The sequence below is a fragment of the Trachymyrmex septentrionalis genome, unplaced genomic scaffold (assembly GCF_001594115.1).
Source record: "Trachymyrmex septentrionalis isolate Tsep2-gDNA-1 unplaced genomic scaffold, Tsep1.0 scaffold101, whole genome shotgun sequence".
NCBI lineage: Eukaryota > Metazoa > Arthropoda > Insecta > Hymenoptera > Formicidae > Trachymyrmex > Trachymyrmex septentrionalis.
Window position 1 is genome coordinate 617,244 of NW_017304136.1, and position 23,929 is coordinate 641,172.

Genomic DNA, 23,929 nt, shown 5'->3' on the forward strand with positions numbered 1-23,929 from the left:
TTTATCCTGTATATAATTTAAGAGGCTAATTTGAAAGTGATCTTAAATGAAGAATACATGTGGGCGAATTACATTGTGCAAGCCTTCTTCCTCAAATTAAATTAATAAATCCATAAATTGTTCAACGAATTAATGCCTTTGTAAGCCATGTACTCTGGATCTCGGTGTGAAGTATTTCCTTTATTTAATCTTTCACATACAAACTCCAAACGTTTCGATCCTAGTTCGATCCTTGTCAATGTCAGAATTTTCGTAGGAGGAAAACCTCCATAACAATATGGCGTACAAAATAAATTGCGGGGGGACTGTGATGCGTCATATGTGGGTCAGACGAGCAGAACTTTGAAAACGAGGATAGGTGAACACAAAAATCATATAAATTGGAGAACACAACAACGTTCTGTAATTACGGACCATCGCTTAGAACGTGGACATGAATTTGATTGGAACATAGAGATTCTTGATGAAGAAAGAATTTTAAATAAAAGGCTTATTCCGGAAATGATTTTCATTCGCAAACAAAAAAATAGTTTAAATTTACAGACTGAACACACTGAACTGTTAGACAGCGCTTATGACAACCTATTGATTAACAAATAAAACTTCCTCTCTTCAATATTTTTTTATCTATGTTTAGTTATTTTACCGATACACATTGTCTTATTTGTTAGATGAATTATAACTGTCGTTTTATTAACATGTCATTCTCATTACTTTTGACAAAACTCATGTAAGTTGAATTAAATTTTATGTACATATACTAATTTAAATATTAAGCAATGTTCTGCGTTTATTAATAATATATTATAATGCTTTCACTTATTATATTATATAGTGTATCAAGAAACACAATAATTACGCGAACGTAAATTTCTGACATTGAAAAGGATCCGAACTAGGATGGAAACGTTTGGAGTTTGTACGAGAGATTAAATAAAGGAAACACTTCACACCGAGATTCAGTGCATGACTTACAAAGGCATTATAATTCATTGATCGATTCATCTCAAAGGAGCCTTAATTCAAAGTGACTCTACTTATATGGTTCATAAATTGTTACACGCGATTTTAATGTATACTAATGAATCAAAATCGCGTGATCAAAGATATGTATATACTTCTAAATAGCCTACAAAGCAATATACGTATCACATTTGAGACGATGAAGGAGAGAAATGGTTGCGACCGCGGGTCTCATCGCGATTATATCTTTCGCCGTGCAAATGAAATGTGCTAGAACCAACGGAGGAGTTGAATTAAAAAATCCGACCGACGTGCCAAAAAGTTGAGGTAACAATCAAGTATCACTATAATTAAGCACTGTTTAAGCTGTTAGTCTTACAGTTAGTCATAGCGTTCGTTCGATAGGCGATGTTTGCTGTCTATGTGTATCATGATCCTCGTTATCTCAATGCCGTTGTAGTTTTGGCACGCTCGGACGCGTTTGTAATTGAACTCTAACCGAGAATTGTCCGTTCAAACTGACAAGACGAACATTTCATATATTTACCGCTTCATTTCGTTCCACACATCCGCGATCTGTACCGTTTTAGATTAAAACTAGGGATGCAACATCCGGAAACGATATTACTTTAATATCCGTGAAAAATACATTTTTTTTTTGCAGAGATAGCTTAATACGTTTTCAATTATCGAATAATCAAAACGTATTACAAACTCGCTTGAAGAGAAAAGACTTTTGAGAGAAAATTATTACAGAAGAAATAACGAAAGAACTGTGATGTTAAATGTAAATACTAACAGCTAACATATATATATTTTCATCTCTCGCATATTTTTATGATTTCATTGAAAATGCTTATAATAAGAATATTCATAGAATATGACTATAGAGATTTTGTAATGCTATTTTATGAAAATTTTATGAGAAAGTAGATTGAGTATCTCGTGAAAAATTGTTATGGATATTTTACGGAAAAGTGCGATTTCAAGCAACATGTGTTGCGGCCGTTGCAAAATTGTAATCTCAGTATCTTATTGCAAGAAATACAGAATATTTTGATATATCGTTAATATCTTGCATCCCTAATAGAGATCTATACGCACGTATGTGCGGAGATTTAACTCTTCGTTAACGCACTTTCAACGCATTATCTTTCGCTTTTATTATTAAAAAAAGAAAATTAAATTTTAATGAAATTAATTCCTAATTTTGATGATCATTTTTGCGATTTGTTGCGTTTGAAATGAGGAAACGAAAAGTTAAAAGTGCATTTGTTACGCGCTGGCACTTGATTGTCAACGTCGCATAATACTTTTATATTTTACTGCCACAGGTGATAAAATGCGTACATGTGTGTGTATATATGTGCGCGCGTGCGCGCGCGCGCGTGTTTGTATGATTCTGTCAAAACGGCAGCAGTAAAAAGACGGCTCTTCAAAGACATTCCATTTACGTTTAATACATACTAAGGAGAAAAAGTGATGTTTGCAGGCAATTTAAAGAATAAGAAGATGAGCTTCGCATTTCGAAAAAAATAATTTTTAGGAGAGTTTGTAAGCCCATGCGCACTTTCAAAAATTTCTAATAATAAAACAAAAAAATATCACATACAGTTTATTTTTTAAATTTAATGTTATAATTTTATGATTACTTAATGTAATACATATTTAATATTATTTAAGATAATACATGTTCTTTTCTTTTGACAAATTACAATATTATTTGTTAAATTATTTTTTCTATCTCTCCAATCTTTTTATTTTGTCTGTGTGGAAAATCGCATGAACTTATAAACGTATTTTAATTATGATTATCAAAAAATATGATTATTAAATTTCTAAAATCTTCATCTATCCCGATATTAATGAAAAAAGAAGTTTCGCCCGCCATTGATCCCATAAAGATGTATTTTTATTGCCAGGATTAAATGGTGTGTACGTTGTCCGATCTTTGAACGCATCTGTGTCTCTTAAAATGTTGTGATTATACTTAAGTCTCGATTTTTTCGTATACGAATAATAACGCTTAAAATGCTTAAAATGGAGCAATGGGTGAATTTCGATTACGGCTTCACTCTAAAAACTCGCCATTTCCTTTATTCTTAATTATTTTGGCAAAACGTCTTCTTTATTCAGTTTAATTGACGACATTATTATTGTATATTTTGCATCCTCATTTTTTAAGAACGAAAAATAGTCCTCGGACCAGAAAATGGCACCGTTGCACATATCTCTAGCAGAGTTGTTCTAGGACCAAAAGACGTGTTTATAATATTAATGAACCGAGATCTTGCCTAATTGAAGGATTATCCTAAGTATTATTCCTACATGTAGCTTTAGTTATCGCAATATCGAATTTAAGAGGCAGCTCGGCGATTCGTTCGCCCTCTCTAAAAATTAGATATACTTAAATTAGGAAATATATAGTTGTGACATTTTTACTACAATAGCTTTTATAGCATAAAGTAAAGCTGTTATCATTGTGATTTTTCTTAGCATACAAGACAATAACTTTCTTTTGCAAACTTGAAGATGAACGTATATTCATAATCGAAAAGCGAATCGTTGATGCTGCTCTCTCGCAGCAAGTGATAATTTTATAATTCTTCATCGTTTTAACTATATTTTTATGATGCATGTTTCGAGAATCATGAATACTCATCAACGTTCTTCAGGATGTCTGCAAGCGCGGAATTACGTAAAATACTGAACTACCGGACCTTGTAATTACGTTAGTAAAACGCATTTTAAATAACGTTCTCGATTGTGACAAATATTTAAAATTTTATGCTATTTATAACTATTAAATGTTGATCGAATATATATATTTGAGAAATCTTTAAATTAATAATTACCAATATCATTATTGATCAGAATAAGAACAGTTTACACAAAAATAAGATTACAACGCTTTTAATGAAACTTGAAATGATCATTGTAAATTCATCGATTTTGATAGAAAATTTTAATATTATAGTAAACAGATACCAGCAGGCATTCTGACTCGTGACAATAAGACATTAATATGAATTGGTAAAATTAGGTAAGAAAGAAAGCGAGGAAGCGAGTAAGAATATTATTAATATTATGAGTGTATCTTTTGTATTAATTTGTGTGTTGAAACCTAGGAGTGCGTTTCGAGTCGATTTTGGAAGATCATCTTATCGATGAATATAAAGCATCACTTTCTCGCGTTACAGATTAAACAATCATGTGAATTAAGAACTGTAGCTTAGGATCTGAGCACGTAAAAAGTAAAAGGAAAAGAAGAAAAAATATATGTATAAAGCGCGAAATGTGACAATATATATATAATTATTGTGTAAATACCTGTATATTAATTATGCAACCCTCTCGCTCGTAATCAAGTAAAATCAGTCTTATCGAAATCGCAGAAATTTAACTGTGACATTTGGCGAACCATCTTTAACTGCAATAGGAAAGAAGATAACAAAAAGACATTAACAAGACGATCGAGTCCGATTATATACGTCTCTATATTTGCATGTGTATAAACATATAAGTTATAAATACAGTAGATATCCGCGTATTTATAACTTACATACGATAATATATATAATATATATATTTCTATGTATAATATTTATAGTTTTGCCCCATAGCAGTCGTACAACATATCGAAATTGTAAAAAAAAAAAAGAAAAAAACAGGAATTTTTGGCTTCTCGCGGAACAAAACGCTATTTTATATTTTCCTATTCGGGGCTTCTTTCCCGAAGATTGTCGATCTGCGAAACGAATCAAGTCATCGGTCTACTTAAAACTTACTTAAAATTTACTCCGCGTTAAAAAGGCGCGTTCCGAAGGCATATAACTTCGCACGTCGCTAAAGTTGCGTAATGAAAAATAACTACACAACGAAATCTGTCGCGAGGATTCCACAAAAATGAATTGATACAAGTGTGTCGAATTCCGTATCAATCATCTGACGATCGTTCATTCGGCAATAATTCTCTGATTTCCCTTCTCTAAAACGATTAAATCGAAAGAATGCAAGCGTAGAAATGATATTACGCATAATCATTAATTAATCAGCTTATTAAACGTTTTAAATTAATAATTTTTGGCGCTCTTAATTGAGCTTTCGGTTTGCTACAATTTGTGTTTCCGTCGTTTTCCACAAGACTCGCGGTAACAATAAGCTAAACGTTTATAAATGCGTTTCCGCGCGGAAGTTTATTGAAACTCACCTGGTTAAAATATCGCACGCTATAATCTACAGGACGACGTCCACGATAATTACATATTAACTCTGCGGCGAGCTGATTTGCGACAGTCTCCCATTGCGACAATACGGCAATTGTTAATAAAGGACCGCTTCGAGTGTTACATTACGCGGTGCGTAAATGAAATAACTATAAAATTAGAATTGTGCGCGCAAAGAGGAAGGATTTTTAAATCTAAAATCTTTTAAATAAATTTGTAAAAGTTAGTTTTTGAATAATTTTATATAGCGATCATTAAGAAGATCATCCTTCAATAATCTTGTAATTGCATTATTTCCGTCGTTGAAAGACATATCGCGGTGTCACAATTATTCCGGTGATTTCTGGATCGCTTACATATATTACTGGTATTATTATTACGCGTTAACATCACCGTGATAAGTCAATCAACGTATTATCTCCATTATCTTGGCATGGCAAATACGACATCGCAACGAAGTGCCGAGGCGTTTATTATAGGCGTCGATGGCAACAAACGTTAAAGACGAGAGGAAAGATGAATGGGGAGACGAGATCTAGATACGTACAGCGATAATGTCGCTCCAACAGCATGGTTTTTCGCAATTTCTCATTCACCCTAAACCGTAAAAATAATATGTAAAATAACACGAGCAACAAGTGTAAAATTTCATAAGAGAAGTATATGTAATTATAATTTATGTCCATCGTATGACGTGTAAATTTTACTCCTGTGACACTATACGTGTAATTTTACGTATTGTTTTTACAGTGTACAAAACGTACATTTACATCCGTGCTTAATTAGTCCTTATCAATATTATTATTAATATTATTATGATTATCACTGACGTATTTATACAGAACAGTCAGCCTCTTCATGTAATGTGTTACTCATATAATAATATAAGCGGGAAGTCGACGTGATAAAAGACGAATCGTATCATATCCGACGTTACCGTTCACCTCTTCCGGTATACGTATATGTGTCGCGTGCGATATCAATTTAAAACTTCGCTACTTATCATCTCTTTATGCTAACGACAGTTCTCGATTTCTCTCATTTAACGAATCTCATCTAATGATGCGCAAAATTGCGGGACAAACATTGTACAGAAAAAAAGAAGTACTCGAATGAGATATAATAAAATATAATAACAATAATAAGCGGTAATTTTTTTTTCGTCTACCTATTATCAATCGGTTCTAAATTACTAGCACATTTGGAGACCGCGCGATCCTCAGAACTGTCACGCCACTGAAATAACACGCATAAAATCGGATGATGGGTCTTCCGATTAATGTTTACCTCTTTCTGCAAGATCAGCATTCGCTTCCTGCATATTTACGTTAATCGTCTTCAATCTGATAATGACGGAAGCGTGCCCCTGAGTATTTCTAGCTCGCTTCGCAAAATTCTCCCTCGTTCATATGCCTAATAGGCACGAACAAGCGGTCTACTTATCTAGATATTTAGCTATCGTCTAATTTTTCTTTTCGGATTCTTCTCTCACTCCGTAAAACGAAGATGCGTTACACGCGTCATATAGGATGGAATGACTATCGAACGATGATTGTGACACGACATGGCGAATATTAACGTGGAGGACATATCACTTAAGTCGGTAATTTAACGTTACATAATTATTAGTCGATAATCGCTTTATCATCGATGGCCATTATTCGCTTAGATCTGGCTTCAATGAGAGAATTCATATTTGAATAATTATGAAATAATCAGGAATAGGAGTTATTTAATGATCCAAAAGTATGATAAAGAAGATTTCGATGAGATTTTATATATAATCACAGAAAATATTATATATGAATAATATTGATCAGGGATATCCTTTATGATTCATATATGTTTCAAATTTTTGGATCAGATTAAATAACTATGTTTCATATACATTTATCCTCCGCCTTTTTATCTCATACATACACTTGCGTGTGTGAATCTCTATGAATTAGATAGGTAATCGCATAAATAAAATGCTTACACAGATCCACAATTTAAATACGAATTGTACAAGAGAAACATACTATTAGCAAAAGTATATTCAGCAATCTATCGTATGTATAACTATCTATCTACGCTACGTACACAGACAGAAAAATATATGTATTTCCTATGGGAATAAGAGAGTATTACGCGCTTAATTTCTCCTTAGAAAAATTATTAAATAGTTTGGTATTCTTCTTGTGAATATATAGTAGTTGGACATTATTATCTACAAGTAGATCTCACGACGGATCTCGCTAGAGCCAAATTTCTCCACGTCTTTATATAAATAATGTGAAATGATAGGTATGTCTCGTAATAAGAGAAATAATGGAAAATAATAAGAAATAATTAGAAATAAGAAGTAATTAGAAATAAGAAGCCTTAAAAATATTTCCGAAATATTCGGTTACTAACAACAAAATTAAACAGGACATTTTGAGAAATCACAGTTAAAAGATATATGACAGATTCTCTATATAATGAATAGCGAACTCGTGCGTTGCCAGCAAAGAAAATGAAGATTACAAATCGATAATACGTTAAAAAATTGTAAATTGTACGTTCCTCGCTAATTTTATTAGCAATCTAATGTCATTCAAGTATCTCCACGCGAAGATAAATAAATTAGAACAAATTAGCAGAAATTCATTTTCATGAAATTAAGTAATAATTGAATAATTTACGATTTGTTGTACACGTAGATCGTGTAAATTATTAAATATATTGGTCTCCAAGATTACTTTACACCTTTCTTTTTTTTTTTAACAAAAGTAAGGATTTTTTTGCTTTTTTTTTGTTTGGCAAATATAATACTTTCGCATTCGCGTCGGGAGAATTGCGATTTGTGCGACATAGTGACTATCTTGGGGTTTATCCGACAAAAAGTGATCTAGACCGTTGAGTCGTACTATCTTCTTTTTTACTTTACCGCAACACCAATCTCGAACAGTTGCAGATAGTGTTACTCACATAAATTATGTGCACACGATGCATGTACATGCTGATGATTCAAGGCCATATAGACGTCAAAGAAGTTTAATTATTTGTTAACTTACATCATTCAGTCAATCATCAGCGTTCCGCTAAACATATATTTTCCTATGCATTAGTACGCGAATGTTAAGAAATGAATGTCAAATGTCAGCCAAGTGTCAGAAACAATATTTTAAATTATAAAGGACAGAGATTTAAAATCCAACAATTTGCGGAAGTATCATTTATTAAATTTGTGTGTTAAATTCTCTGTACCAGAAACTCAAATAAAATAACATTGTTTTTCTTAAAATATGATATGTCAATATTTAATATTTTTTATTTATATTTAATACGTGTAATATTTTAATATTAATAAAAAATTTAATATATAAAAAATATACACATTTAGAAATCAACTTTTCTGACACTTATTTGACTTCCATTCTTCAACTATTCCTGTAAATTAAATCTTACTAAATTTATCATAATTACAATAAAATGTAATTTACAGAGCTTATACGCAGTCATGAAGAGAAATTTGTTCGGAATATTGTTCACATGGCGATTGTTAGGCGTAATTTATGCGTCTTATAAAATGTTATAACAATATTATATCATAATTAATAGTAACAATTAAATTCTACAATTTATATTCAATTCATTAATTTAGCATAATAATTGTGATAATAAATATAGAATCTTTCATTCAATCCACCAAAATTAATCTAAGTTTCTGCTTATCGATTCGAAGAATTCAATCTTAAAAATCTCGAATATATTTTATAAATTCTACTTCACTCATATTTCACATAAAATTGTATGCGCATATAAACCTGTTTCTATCATTTGTGTATCTCTCTTTCTACACCGGTTCCGTCCGTATGAATAAAAAAAAAAAACATACCAAGTAGATAAGAAATCATTTGTATGCTTTTTGATGTTGCTTATAAATGTATGAAATTTTCCTCAAACACTTATTTTAATTGAATAATTTCTATTCACCTTTGTACTTCCTCGACGAGAAGCTATACTGTCTGATAACAAACTTTCAAGACTAATTGCGTACAATGTGTTCACTTGGTATAGCAAAGATCGTTAGAGTAAAAATCAATTTTCTTATTCATTATTTTTATCTAACGTCGATCAATTTTTAAATATTATTTTACATGACGGAGTCGAGTTTTGCAAGAGATTCTTAATGAGGTTAAGAATTTCGAGTGGCATCAACGTTCACATCCGGATTTACAAGATCAAAGGGAGATGACGTATTCGACTGACTCGCGACGACTGTCTGGCAGAAGAGAATTCTTTGACAGGAACTCAAATCGTTGGCACACGACTCGCAACTGGAGAATGGCCAAATTGCGTGAACTATCAGAATGTGCCCGTTAATCCAATTCGCAAGAGCTTCTCGCTTGTTTTACAGTGTTTTCCAAAGTGCACGTGCAAAGATTTAATGCGATACGCAATAAAGATTACCAAAGCTTGTTTCGGAAATAAAGAATCTTAATTTTAATTAATGACAGATTTTTTTTCGATAAATCTATAATTTGTCAGAAATTTTGATTTTATTATTAAAATCAAATCATCATATTCAGATCGGTTCAAATATTGGACCAATCTATTGTGAGATAGGAATTTTTCGTGTTAAAGTAATCGTGATAGAATCTCTCAATGTACACAACTGACACGAAACTATTACAATATTTCAAAAATATGTAACGCTCGAATGCGGTTTCCGGAAACTGCAATTTGTCGACGGATGCAATTCTCGTATGTTATCCTTTATTCCTTATTTTCTGGATGTTTGCCCAGCTTTAAGATGCGGTAACCGTTCACTAATCCACGTTCGCGATTGAACTCAATTTATACAGCATGTTAAAGGCGTCTGAGATAAAAATTACTTTTTACCGTTAATAATATTTGTTGCTATATGGTGACAGCGTTATTAAACATTCAGGAACATTTTATCATGAGTTTATCATTCGTCATTTTGTAAGACTTATCTAGTGTCTCCATTTAGCAACGCTAGATCAATATACTTCGCTACTAATTCGCTCGTCGCGCTCTTAGATGTAGCGTCTTCTCGGCGCCGTCAACTCGCTGTATCATGTGTTGCACATGTCTCCGTAATTACAACCTCCAGATATATCGGGTTAACGTTTATAAACGCGCGAGTGCACGCGAGTGTTTATTTGCCTCGCGGTAGTGTCGGGTGTCCGTTTACCGGTAGCTTAATGTTGCGATACGCGAGAAGCGAGCGAGCGAGGAAACGGACGTGCGGGCGGGAGGACAAGCGCCGTGCTCTTCACGTGCTCTTTTACGACCCGTCCATTCCACGTGCGTGCTCGTTATCGCTCGCCTACAAGCTGTTTCTACTTTATTTTGGCCCCCGCGAGTTCCATTCTAGACGCTCTATCGAGCACGTTAATAAATCATCGAAGTGCGAACGCGATTACGACCAAAGTTCTTGGCTACATAGCTTATTCGCCTCAGACAAATACGACCATACGAAACAGTACATTAGAATCGGTCGACAACCAAAAGATAGACCGAAGGAACGTCGATTGTCTCGAAATTTTCGGGAAGTATTTAAAAGTACACTCGGAGCAATTTGGAATAATAATAAATAAAATTGCAGCATACTCACGATTTCTCATGTTTAATCGTGCGCTAAAGTGATTCTCTCCGATATTTTCGATGGGATGGCAACATCCTCAATCGTTAAGAATAAAATGATATAAAATAAACATCTATCCTAAGAGAAAATGCTCTTTGAAAATTAATATAAATTAAATTTTTGTATTCGTCAATTTAAAAGATTCATAAGTACGTATCGAAGAAATAATTGCAAATAATAATTGCACATCCATTCGTACACCTACATGTACTCGTTCATTTCAACTTAAAATAAGACCGAAACTTAAAATTAAAGATTTTGTACGCCATTTCATAGTTAATGAGAAATGAAATTACTGTTACCACTGACTATACATTCTGAAAATCGAATTTCCGCATTCAGAATATTACGTATGCCACGTAATCGCGCTGTGAGTGACACAATCATTATCTACATATCGCCCTAAATTTTCTCTCGCCCGCGACTCGTGAATCTGGACACATCGAAGCTCGATAAAACACGTCGATATACGTTGATGGACGTGCAAAAGTGCACGTCGAGCATTCCCGCGTTCGAGCTCGAGGAAAATATATTTGGTAACGAACGTGTCATTCGAATTTGACAGAAACATACAATGCGCCTGGCTTCCGTGTGTCGCGTTTGTTTGCCGCATATGCGTAGCTGTAAGCGCGCGCGTAAAATTGCGCGAATACATGTTTTATCCTGGAGTAGATCTTTGATCTCACCCCAATAAACCTGAGAGGATGCTTCAGACCCGCAGTCGTTGCGACTTCTTATTATGCGAACTATGCAGCCATTTTCAGGGACAGTTGCCGTGGCTTCGGGTGCTACCGAGAGAGAGAATGAGATCGGCTTGCTCTTAACGCAGCAGCCACCAGTGGCACTCGAACGCGCGCCGTCAGTTACGTCAGGATGGCGGCAATGTCGAAATGATGACGACATTAATCGATTCAGACTGTTATTCTTGTTCACCATAGATCAGCTGGCTGGCATTTCCGAGCTCTGCGTCTGCGACAATTCCAGCAAGTGGCACTCCGACAACGGTATCTCCCTTGTGCGATCGCTCTGTTTCCTCTGTAATTGCAATGTAATTTTATTATTGTATAATATTTTCCTACACGAGTAATCGTAAAATTAATTTAATAACACATAAAGAATATTTCACAAGTTGAAAGTAAAAAAATATCTAAATATCTTCTTCGGCTATTCTTTAAATTAAAACATTTTTTTAAATGTCCTAAAGTATTCAAAATCTCTTTCGATTCTCCAAATGTTTTTTGAGAGTGTCTGAGATTTACTGTTGCTTTTCTTCGAAATTAGATTTTAAATAATTTTACGAAACTCAAAATTTCGAAAAATACTACCTTTCTCCGAAAAGGAAAGCAGCCTCTGTCGTCATTGTTGGGCGGTGTATGATTTATCAATAAGTCTGGGGTGGGCGTGTTGTTAGGACCTAATACATTCAGTTCCTTAAAACACTCAGTCTCTATCATCTGCAAGAGGAAGAAATGAAGCGCGTTAGATTGTGATTTGACAATCTCAACCTCCGCGAGGTGCGTAGTAAGTGATTTAACATAGGCAGAAGCTAAAGGTGGCTCGTGCGTAATGCGTCTTATGCAGCATCGCGGCTTTAAATACATCTACTCGAATAACGCCAGTGATAACGAGCCTCTTGCGTTGCCTCTGACGTAGGAAAACACTTTGCATGAGCTCTATATTTTTTGATCCAAATGCCGCTCTCCAGATGTTCTGCATGCACATGTAATATTTTCAGAAAACGAAACGAAGCAAAATCCTCTGAAGTGCAATTAGATAACGAGATTTTATTATTTCCTTGCTACGCTTTAAATTCAAATTGAATTTTACTTTTTCAGAATTTCATTTTGAGATTTTTAGCAAATTAAAAACATTATTTGTATATAATCTTAGAAAGATATTACGTAAATGACATTTTCTCATTTCTTAAGTTTCGCCGTAAAAAATCAGAACAAGATAAAGACTAGAGTTTATATATCTACTTAAGAGATGAGAAAATGTCATTTATGTAATATCTTTGTATACATAATTAAAAATTATGTTTGCTAAAACGTTGATAGCTAAATATTGTTTGATTTTTTATTTTAGTGCACAATCCGTTTGGATGGCAGAAATTTACGATCAAAATCGGAAAATAATAATTTCAATCTCAATGAACGGAGAGACTATTATCTTTCAAAATTTTTCTGACAAAAGTTAAAATCTAAACAAAGAGGAAAATTAAATTTATTAAAAATATTGTTAAAATTATTTTGAAACATCTTATCTAAATTTATATAATCTTGGGTTATATAGATGTCTTATATAGGGATCCTTTAAAGTACTATCAATATCAATATAAGCGCTTGAGATGCGTAGGTGGTCGAAGAATGCGATTTACATTCATGTTATAATGGAGATCTTATTAACTGGTCATCTACTGTGTGCTACATAGCAACAATATTATTTTTATAGGAAAGGTCAAAGGCCTTATTCCCGACGCGCAATATGTCTCACTCAATCGGTGATTATGATACAAATGTGACGTGTACGGTTATTTTACCTCATTTTGCCATGGAATGGACACGCTGCCGGTGTTGAACTTGCTGTAGAAGGTATCATCCGTGGCGTCCAAATTAACACCTTTCACCGTGGAGAACTGCTCAATGTCCAAAACATCTTTAGCATAAACCGCACGAGGCTGTAATGATAAACGTATCAACGATTAATAATTTTCGTATTCTTACCACCTTCAATGTTTTTGCGTATACATTAAATCTTCTATACAAAACGGACAATTTATTACTAGCACAAAAATATAATAAAATAAAAATAATATTATAACGTTAAAATTTTTAGCAAATTTATGCGATTTCTTAAAACACCATCTCAATTTATAATGACAATATATGCTAATTAAAAATTGTAAATATTATACTGATTTAGTATAATTATCGAAATTAGTGTTAAAGTTGTATATACAGCTATAATTTATATGCAAACTTAATCTAAACTCTCGCATATACGGAATTTAAATAGACGAACAAATAGATTGTACGAGGATAAAAATGAAAACATGAAACCTCGATGTGGATTTAGACGATCGATCATCAAACAGCATCTACTTACGTCTGGCACAAACGGCGGTTCCCACATACCAGCCTCGACCCTCTTCCAATTCAGGCACTGGAAGAAGCTATGGAGTTTCACCTCTTTCGCCCCGTGTCGACCGCACTTGCAACCCAGCCTGTTCTTCGGGCTCTTCTTTAACAGCTGTTGGCACAGACTTTTGGCATCCTCGCTGAACTTGGGCGAATACCTCTCTTGATCCTCCTTGACGCGTCTGTCGATTTCCTCGCGTTTGGTCTTCTCCTTGCGAGCGCGGAACGGCGCTTGACCCTCGATCATCTCGTACAATAGGCAGCCAAAGCTGAACCAATCTGGCGAGAAGGTGTACTTCTCATTGTCGATCACCTCAGGCGCCATGTAACCCACCGTGCCGACCCTACCGCGCACCATGTCGCCCTCCGTAATTTCCACCGCGAGACCGAGATCGGATATTCTCACATGACCATGATCGTCCAGCAGTATGTTCTCCGGCTTGCAGTCCCTATAGACGATACCCTGAAGATGAAGATGCTCCAGACCGCACACAACCTCGGCCGCATAGAATCGGGCGCGATTTATGTCAAAGCCTGGTTCACCACCCATATTGTAAATATGGAACTTGAGATCGCCGCCATTCATGATAGTCAGCACGAGGCAGAGAGCGTCCTTCGTTTCGTACGCATACGCGAGCGAGACGACGAACTTAGAATTGATCTTCTGCAGAATGTTCTTCTCTATTAGTACCATCGACTCGCCTTTCCTCTTCTTGATGCGCTTCTTCTCCAATTTCTTGCACGCGTACATCTTACCGGTGGCGCGTACCTGGCAAGCGCAGACCTCCCCGAAGCCACCCTTGCCCAATACCCGATACATCCGGAAGGTCTTGTATGTCACTGGTTGTGCCTCCAGCCATTTCCACTGGAGATACCTGAAGAACCGTAGAAAAAAACGTCTCTCTATTTCTCAATTCTTTCACGTAGTCAGAATCGGATTCTCATCGAAAAAAAATTCTTTCCTACGAATTTACATTATCTATCTGCCACATAATTTATTCATTGGCACTTCACCTGTAGAAGTAGAAACTGCTGAGGAAGGCTGAGAACGGCTCGCCAGCCAGGAAGTTTTTCACGGTCTGCGCGACCTCGGTGAAGAGTTCCTTGCCGCCGGTGCTGAGTCGTTCCTCGCACTGAGAGATTAAGGAATCGTTCAGAATGTCAACCACCTCCGAACCCTCCCGCTTCAGGTACTGCTCAAACAGCTCTTTCGCCAGATCGATGCGATTCTCATCCAGCTCAATCTCGTACTTCTCGATCGCGTCCAGAAAGAGATTGTAGCGATGATAGGCTGGCTTTTTGTCCTGGCAGAATTGTCGGAAGAGCAGCCGCCCAATCGGCTGCTGGTCCACCACATAACTGTACCTGATGTCTGTCCGACATCGTGAATTACGTTGATTATTTTTCCGGTATGTACGTCATGCGCGCGAATATAAATTTTTTAAATAAATTTAATTTATACTCGTAAAATCTAATTAATTGACCCTGTTAAAATTAGGTCGTAGAACGCTACTTGCTTGTTGCTTGAAAAGATTTCTGTCTACTTTTTCTTACTGTTGGAAAAATAAACGGAAACATCCTTGGATAGATTTATCCAACTAAAGACAATTTTTAATAATTTATATGCTTTTGAAAATTAATTCTGTACGTCCTCACAATATCAATTAAAAGTTACATCACAAAATAAAATAAGTCTAAACTATATAAAAATCTTATTTAAATAATTAGCGATTTTATAATCCCCTTTCGAATTTATAATTATGTAAATAAATTCAATAGTAGAACAATAAATTCATCAAAATCTTCTTAATATTATTGCAATTTAGAGTAACGACTTCTAATAGTAGAAAAAATAATTTCTTGCGTATTTTATATAGCTCATATTCGCGAGAAAAAGTCTTATTTATTCGCAAGTTTTCATTATTTCAAATCGAGGGAGAGCGTTATCAGAGTAGGTTAACGGGACACGCAACGAACATTGTTTCTCCGCCCTTTGCAGCGTTTTTTCAACTGCATAATGCGCATTACATCGCAGTGCAAACTCGAGATTCAATAATCGCACAGATTTATTAAGTAGTTTTTTACTGCGGCTATTTTATACACAACATCTACATTGTCAAAAAAAATTACGACCGCAAAATATTTTTTTAGGTAAAATAGCTTTTTATTATAATTTCTTTTTTTATTTCAAAGTTTTTGTGACCTCAATTATTACTGACTCACCCAGTTTATCTTTTAGGCCGATGCATTGGGAAATGTGTGGGAACTGAAGTATCTTCCGCCATTTCTTACTCTTTCCTTTATTGCTGTCACCACCACCTATCCAAAAAATATGAAAATTTTCATACATACGAAAAACGTCAAAATATGTCAAGTAAAATATGTCAAGTAAACAATAAAAAAGAACTTATTGCAATTAAAAAAATTTTTTTAACAACTTGCAGCTTTTATTTTCTAGCCATTTTATTATATTTTATTATTCGTATCTCTCTATTTTTGTATTTTTGTAAATTATTTTAAATTTTTATCGTCGAAAAATTTATCGTCACGGCAGAATTCTCCAATTTTCATCTATGACGCTGTACGTTAATTAAAAACGAATACGAGCATAGTTTTCCTGTTTGATGACCATTAATTAGAACTCGAATGAAATTTGTGCAGTAATTCTGCGTGTGTGCGATTGTGCGTCAAAAGATATATTAAAAATGCGATAAAATATGTTTTATTCAATGTCAGTGTAACTTCTGTTCGACGATAAAGTGACATGTTAAAATCATACATTTAGGGAAAAAACCGTAAACTTGCATTTAACAGATATAACTATAATACTTCATTTAAAATTTGTTAAAATTCTTAAATAAATATTATATGTCACAAAATATTAAAAACATAAAATCGCATATAAAAAAAGCGCGTATAAAAATTATAATTTTAAAGTTGAAATAAAATATTCCATGAATAATTTAATTAATAAGTTACACTCGCTGAAAAATATAATAAATTATTTGTGAAAGACTTTATCCTTAAAGATGTTACGTCTATTGGATTCTGAAGTAAATAAGTCATAAACATCTTGGCGAAGGCGAATGGACAGTACGAAATATTGGATTGAAAACTGCCGGAAGTTACGGAATTCACTCAAACGAGGATAACAAATATTTGATCAACGTTACAAGATTTAGCGCGGCACTTCGTAGAATTCGAAATGATGCCTCGAGAGATCCGTCGCGATAGAAACTAAACAAGAAGAAAGTTATTTCTCCTTATCATTCGTCGAAAATATACACAATATTATTACATTCAATTCTTACGCTTCTCTTTCCGTCCTTCGGACAAAGTCTGCATTCTTCCTCATCGTATAAAATGTGTCAAGTTAAAATTTCAGGAATATAATTTACGATTTTCAATAATATTATAAATAATATAAAGCGTAATAAATATATGTGGAATCGCCAAATCGGACGGCCTTCGTCACCGACCCTTTCGATTTTTTTACTGATTTTTTAATATAGCCATTTTTTAGTGTTTTTCAAAATTATCAATCAATTTATAAGATTTCTTTCAAGATTTCAAGTGGGCGTTTTTAAAATATACTATTTTTCTGGTAGTGCTTCTGAACAATTCAAAAATTTTAAGAACTTTACAAATATCTATTATCATGAAGAAGATTTTGGAATGCCGGCTGAATGGCATTTTTTGTCACAGGCATGGCAAAGATCCATATGACGGAATAGGTACGATAAAAAGAATGACTATTCGTGCAAGCCTTCAACGCCCATCTGATTGCCAGATAACTACTCTAATACATGAACTGTTCGAGTGGGCGTCAGATCCAATAAATTTATCAAATATCACAGTAAAGTTCTCATTAACAGAAGAATATAATTTAGCAAAAAAATATCTTGCGTTTTGATTTAAAAGAGCAAAGCCTGTATCTGAAACTCAAAAAGTACTATCCCTTAAAAAATGGTACGTTTCTTGTAAAAAAATTTTCTTTGGATTATAAAAAAAAAAGGGTACAAGGGTAAGAAAAAAAATCTGAAAAATAAAAATGATCCAATATTTATTAATTAATTTTTTTCTCGCATATTCTAAAAAATGTTATTTTATTCAGATAATATTTTTATAAATTCTTATTCCCTAAATAATTGTGAAATCAAAAATATATTCTCTAGTATCGTTATAAAATAATTTGATTTATGTAACTCATCAGCAAATTCAAAAAAAATCTATATTAAATAATAGATTTAATATTTTCAAAAATTAAAAAACATGGAAATTTTGACCATAATCAAATATGGCTTGAAGTATTTGTATTTTACTAAGAATATTGGAACATTTTTTTATAAAAATTAAAAATGTCGATGACTTGATAAAAATTGATTTTGTTAATTTCAATCAAATTTTTCGAATAGAAATAAAAACTTGAAATTTTTTTCATTTTTTGTTTTCCAGTACAAAACAGGTCGATCGGCATTCAGCCTACGCAAGGGTTGGTGAAGTAAGGAAGCCCCTAAGCTGAAAATCGGCCGAAATATGCAACTAAATCCCAGCTCTGATTTAAACAGAATTGTTATAGTTAATTTTTGTTTTTCAATAATTTAAACAGAAGTTATGTTTAACTAAACGTTTGCTAAATAAAATAAATTGAAAATATTAAAAAATTCATATCTAGGAGATAAACATCTTAAGAAATAACTAAATACACATTTTAATCTGTGGAATATATTAAAAAATCAGTAAAAAAATTGTCAGAAGTCAGTGACAAAGGCCGTCCGATTTGGCGTGAAGAATACATAAATATTTAATATTGTATATATACAATAATGAACTTTTGTGAAGCTGGCATCCCATTATCAAAATTTCGATTTAATTAATAGAGTTCTGGCTCTCCCCAAAGAGTCCTAGAGTTTCTGATAGTTTTGAAAAAAGTTTTGACGATTAAATGCAAAAAAATGTGATTTGAAAGTTTAGGGTGCCAACGCGAAACGAAAATTAGACGTAACTTTCTTATTTCAAATCAAAGCGAAAAAAGTACTGTACTATTTGATAGAACTCTTGTAGCGTTATTCAGAACTCTAAAAAAAATTTTTTTAATTCGATTTTTCAACGTGAAAATTATACCGATAACTATTAATTTTGGTTTCAGCGCCTCGATTATTAAAGATAATCATTAGAACTCTCATCAAATTGCTGGAAATCTGAAAAAAAATTTTCACGTCTGGGTACTTGGAATATTTCACTCCAGAAAACAAATATTGACTATAAGTTATACTATAATAATATTATTATAATAATTGACTATATCGTCCAGTTTTGATTCTAGTGCCTCGATTACTAATGATAATCGTTAGAACTCTTATAGCGCTATCCAGAAAGAAAGCACTAAAAAAATTCTGAATTTTCAACTTTTGAATTTTTCTAAGTCCACACAGATCAAAAATTTTTTGCGGAAATCCGGTATTTTATTGAGAGTTCTGGATAGCGCTACAAGAGTTCTATTAAATAGTATAGTGACTTTTTTCGCTCTGATTTGAAATAAAACAGTTATGTTTAATTTTCGTTTCGTGAAAACGTGAAATTGGCACCTAAAATGCAAAAAAAGTGATTTGAAATTTGCATTTAATCGTCAGAACTCTTTTCAAAACTAATCAGGAACTCTAGAACTCTTTGGGGAAGAGCCAGAACTTTATTAATTAAATCAAAATTTTGATAATGGGGTGTGTCAGCTTCATAATAAACGATTTATTAAGAGCGTATAATGTAAATACACAACAAGAATGAAAGCCTATAATGATCGTACCTGAATCATAGACGCTTAAATAATTATAATAGTAAATTTATAAACTACATACAGTGAGTGCAAAAAGTACAGAGAAAATATTTTTTAAAAAAACTTTATTGTTAAAAAGTAAATATTATCCAGCGAGAAATGAGTATCTGAATTGATGTCGAATCGATATAAATTCGATGATTTCAACACCAATTTGACGTCGATTCGACGTTTAATTAACGATCATTTCTTGTTGGATAATTAACAATTTAATCATAAAGAATAAAACAGATTGTATGTTTCTTAAAATTATATATATACCAAAATGGATGTGTATTAATTATACAAAATATATCATCTGAAAAATAAGCGAAAATTAAAAATTGTATTGTTTGAATGCTCAAAAAATATTCAGACGAGAAATTTAGCTTCTAAAATCAGGAATACATGCGAAGCTCGTTTGTTTGTGTTAGAAGAAAATTAATGTTTATTTTCTACAAATAAGACTTTTTTTTTATAACAAATTTTTTTATACGAATACTTTTTGCTCTCACTGTATGTGGGTAATCATTTGAACTACATGTCAAACTGGTTTTTCGGACTTACAATTAGATATGTATCTGAACTACTGTAATATCACAAATTAAATTGACAAGCAACTTATTAATTTGATGCTTTGTAGTCAGACATAAAGAGAGATGTTGATGTGCTGAAAATCTGTAAATAAATTTGTAACAAAAAATATTACTTTGGTCGCGAGTGAAATCCGAATCTCTGACATTCCATCTGAGTATCCTAAGCCTTTACACCATCCATATTTTTGTATGCATATACATATGTACCTAAATATATTTTTTTAAACAGAAAATCTTAAGATAAATGAGTCGTGTTGCAATTTAGAATTTTGTGCACAAAATGCAATCCGTTCTAAACTGATGTGTTCGTTTAATAAACACAATATCTCATCAGTAATAACAGATAATTTTGAGTATACAAGATTGAGTCTGGATCATTCATGTCCTGCGCATTTCTTTACTTTAAAATACTAGGAGAGAATTCGACTAAATAATAGTTGCTTCCCTTTCTTTCCCTTTTGATACACTACTTTATAAATACTTTTCAAAGAATACGTAAAAATAAATTTTTAATGCAAAAATAAAAATAAGAGCTCCAATGGCCTTGATTTTGTCGAATATTATCCTGAACAACATTCAAGATGTTTTAGTCGTCGATCGGACACCTTGCGTAATGCTAATGCACTGTGACTTTCAAATCTCATAACTCGTCGAAAAGTACTTAATAAAAAATAACTTTATGGCAGTTTTGAAAAGCTCTTGACACATCAGCTATTAGATTCTGAAATTAAAAATAGAACGTATTACTTAAAAAAATCGATGTGACCTTGATCTGACCTTGGCAACGCCACTCAAGATCCAGACTGACCACAGATCAGTAAATAGATTATTTAAAACGCTACAATTTTTATACGACATTTCTTTCAAAAATGCCTAGTTTTCGGTATTTTACCGGTCCAGGACTTTTTACTTAGCCTGTATATAAAAATCACTTAATAATTTTTAGATATACAGGGTGTGTCTTGAGTCGATACGTTAAAAGAGTTTAAGAGGTAATTCTTCACAAAAATTCGAAACAAAAGTTTCATATAACCTCCAATACAAAAAATATGTCCGAAACAGCTTAGTTTCAAAGATACACGTGTCAAAGTTGGAAAAAAATTTCGTTTTTTTTCCAAAAATTTCGAAAATCATTCAACTTATTTCAATGAAACTTTGTATGTATTTGAAGGACAAAAGATGAGAGGATAAAGCCTACATCAGACGTTCAATATCAAATTACAAAAATTTTGATATTAATCCATGAATATGCTCTGAAACCAATTGCAAAAAACAAAACAAATAATTTGGCTAGGTCGGTAGATCGCCGATTTAAATGTTAGTAATGACAATTTTTTTTTATCTTTTTAGAAAATTTGAAGCATTTAAAAAGTTTAAAAATATTTATGAACATTTTAGAAAAATTTAGAAATATTTTGAAAGTGACACATTAATAGAATTAATATATAAGTTGTTTTTGGATGAAACGTTCTTTAAAATTAATTCTTGATGTTTTTCTGATTAAAAATGACATATTTTTATATAGGCAAAATTTAAAAAAGTGTAAAAAAAATGTTTAAAAAGTTGTCACTACTAAGATTTGAACCGACGGTCTAAAGAGACGGTTTTAAGAGTCCGACCAGTTTCATAACTTAATACATATCTCTTAAACTATTGAGTGTCTGAGTAAACAGCAAAATACATGTCGATTTTTTTTCGATGTCCAGCCTATTCGCAAAAATTCAGATCAATTGAGAAAAGACATTTTGTGTCATTTCCTTATAATGATTAAAATTATAATATTATTATAATGTCAAAATTAATCAATGTTCATAAAAAATCGCGATTTTCGATAAACTAAGCTTCTTGATTTAGCCTCATTCAATTGCAAAAAAACCTGAAAAACTCATTAATTACTTCATATGCATGACGTTGCGATGGTAAATCCCGACTAAGAAAAGTTATCATGCAAAAGTTATCACGCCAACAGAAATTTATTAATATCTTTGAAGCGAACGTCATAACATTAGATAACGCGTTGTAAAAACGCGCGTCGCGTTACAATGCACATTCTATGCGATGACGCGCGTTGATAGACAACAATAATGATTTATGATGTATTAGTCGTTATTATGAGACTTTCTATCGAATAATCCCGCTATTTAATAACGTAGAGGCAAGGAAAGAACAGTTTAAAAAGTTTACTGCCGATAAATTACGAGAATAATTCGCGTTTTGCAGCGCACGCAGATTATTCAAGATCCTTCAATCGTTTTATGATTTCCACGAATCCTTCCATCAAGATTTCCACGAATCCTTCCATCAACGTAGAGTTAATTTTAAAGTTAATGAAAAAATATTTAAATGTTAACGTAGTGTTGGCTACTGAATAAATTATAAAAAAATCTATCACGAATTAAATTTCCACAATAAGAACAAAGAACGCAAAAGTTTATATGAATACGATTTCAAATGAATCTTCTTTTGCCAGAGAACAAACTCAAAGGTTAATTGAAATAGTATGTATTAAAAACTGAACGATCAATTTTGAATTGATAAAAGAACAATTCCCGGATATAAAGGATAAATGAAAGGGAGTCCTTTAATCACTCTGTACATTCATTTGCGTTAAATGAATTCTGATTATGACAAAAAGCTTCCTCAGCTTTCGTCGAGAAAAAAAAATCCCCCGCGGTATCGCTCGTGCAGAAAAACGCAAGAGACAGGGAAAAGAGGTAGGAGATGTGCGAGACGCGTGGCCCCCGTGATCCCAGTTTTTCACTTCCGTGAACAAGCTCATCGTACAGATTATTCCAAGAAAGTTTATATCTCTACTGCACCGAGAGATAATAGATTATCTGACGGAAAGTCGATTTAGAGATAGAGAACCGTACATATCAGGACGAGAACTTTCTATATTTGTCCGTTTATAAAGCGATGCATCAGAAACTTTGACGAATAATGAATGGAGATGTCAAACGGGTTCAGAAAATTCAAACAATGAGGATAGCTCGAATAACGTAAATTCTATGCGGTCTGTGCAGTTTACTTTCATTGTCATCATCCGACGAATAATCCGCGGGTAATAAAATAAAATCGCACTCAGTACTTCGGGCTGCTTCTCGCCCTGACGAAGTTAATGTTCCCGAAACGTTGGCATTCTAAAAATGTATTTCAACACGGCGATAACCTGCGAAACCCACAATAATTTCTGTATATAGAGAGTGCTCGAAAGCATTCGAGAGTATTATCGCATTTTTATCTCACTGACGCGAATCGAGTTAACATTGACGAAAATTAAGCAGGTTATTTGATATTACTCGAAGAAGATATTAGGTGTAGTAAAAAGTCATCGCGTATTTTTTAGCTCAAAGTTGTATATACAATATCTTCGTCAATAATGAATGAAATTCAAATTTAAAAAAAGGGTTTTAAAGCTTGAAATCTCTACTTTTAAAAGCTTATCACATTTTTTAAGTTTATATGAGTTTGATAATTTTTACATACCAAAAACTACGAGCTGAAAAAGACGAAAAATTTTCTTCTCACTTTGTGGATTTGTAACGTGTCCAAAACGA

The 23,929-nt window shown here is 33.0% G+C and overlaps 1 protein-coding gene across 2 annotated transcripts in view; it reads right to left on the bottom strand.

The window, feature by feature from the left end:
• Positions 1–8,882: 8,882 nt before the first annotated feature.
• The window catches only part of LOC108756863 (G protein-coupled receptor kinase 5), a 37,164-nt gene continuing 22,117 nt past the window's right edge, over positions 8,883–23,929 (bottom strand). For both annotated transcript variants that reach the window (XM_018500993.1, XM_018501001.1), the window contains exons 4-9: positions 16,188–16,283; positions 14,979–15,336; positions 13,933–14,839; positions 13,367–13,504; positions 12,153–12,281; positions 8,883–11,862 (exon numbers count right to left, since the gene is read on the bottom strand). In XM_018500993.1, coding sequence (XP_018356495.1) covers positions 11,767–11,862; positions 12,153–12,281; positions 13,367–13,504; positions 13,933–14,839; positions 14,979–15,336; positions 16,188–16,283 — 1,724 coding nt within the window. In that variant the 3' untranslated portion in view covers positions 8,883–11,766. The remainder of the gene's footprint in view (positions 11,863–12,152; positions 12,282–13,366; positions 13,505–13,932; positions 14,840–14,978; positions 15,337–16,187; positions 16,284–23,929) is intronic.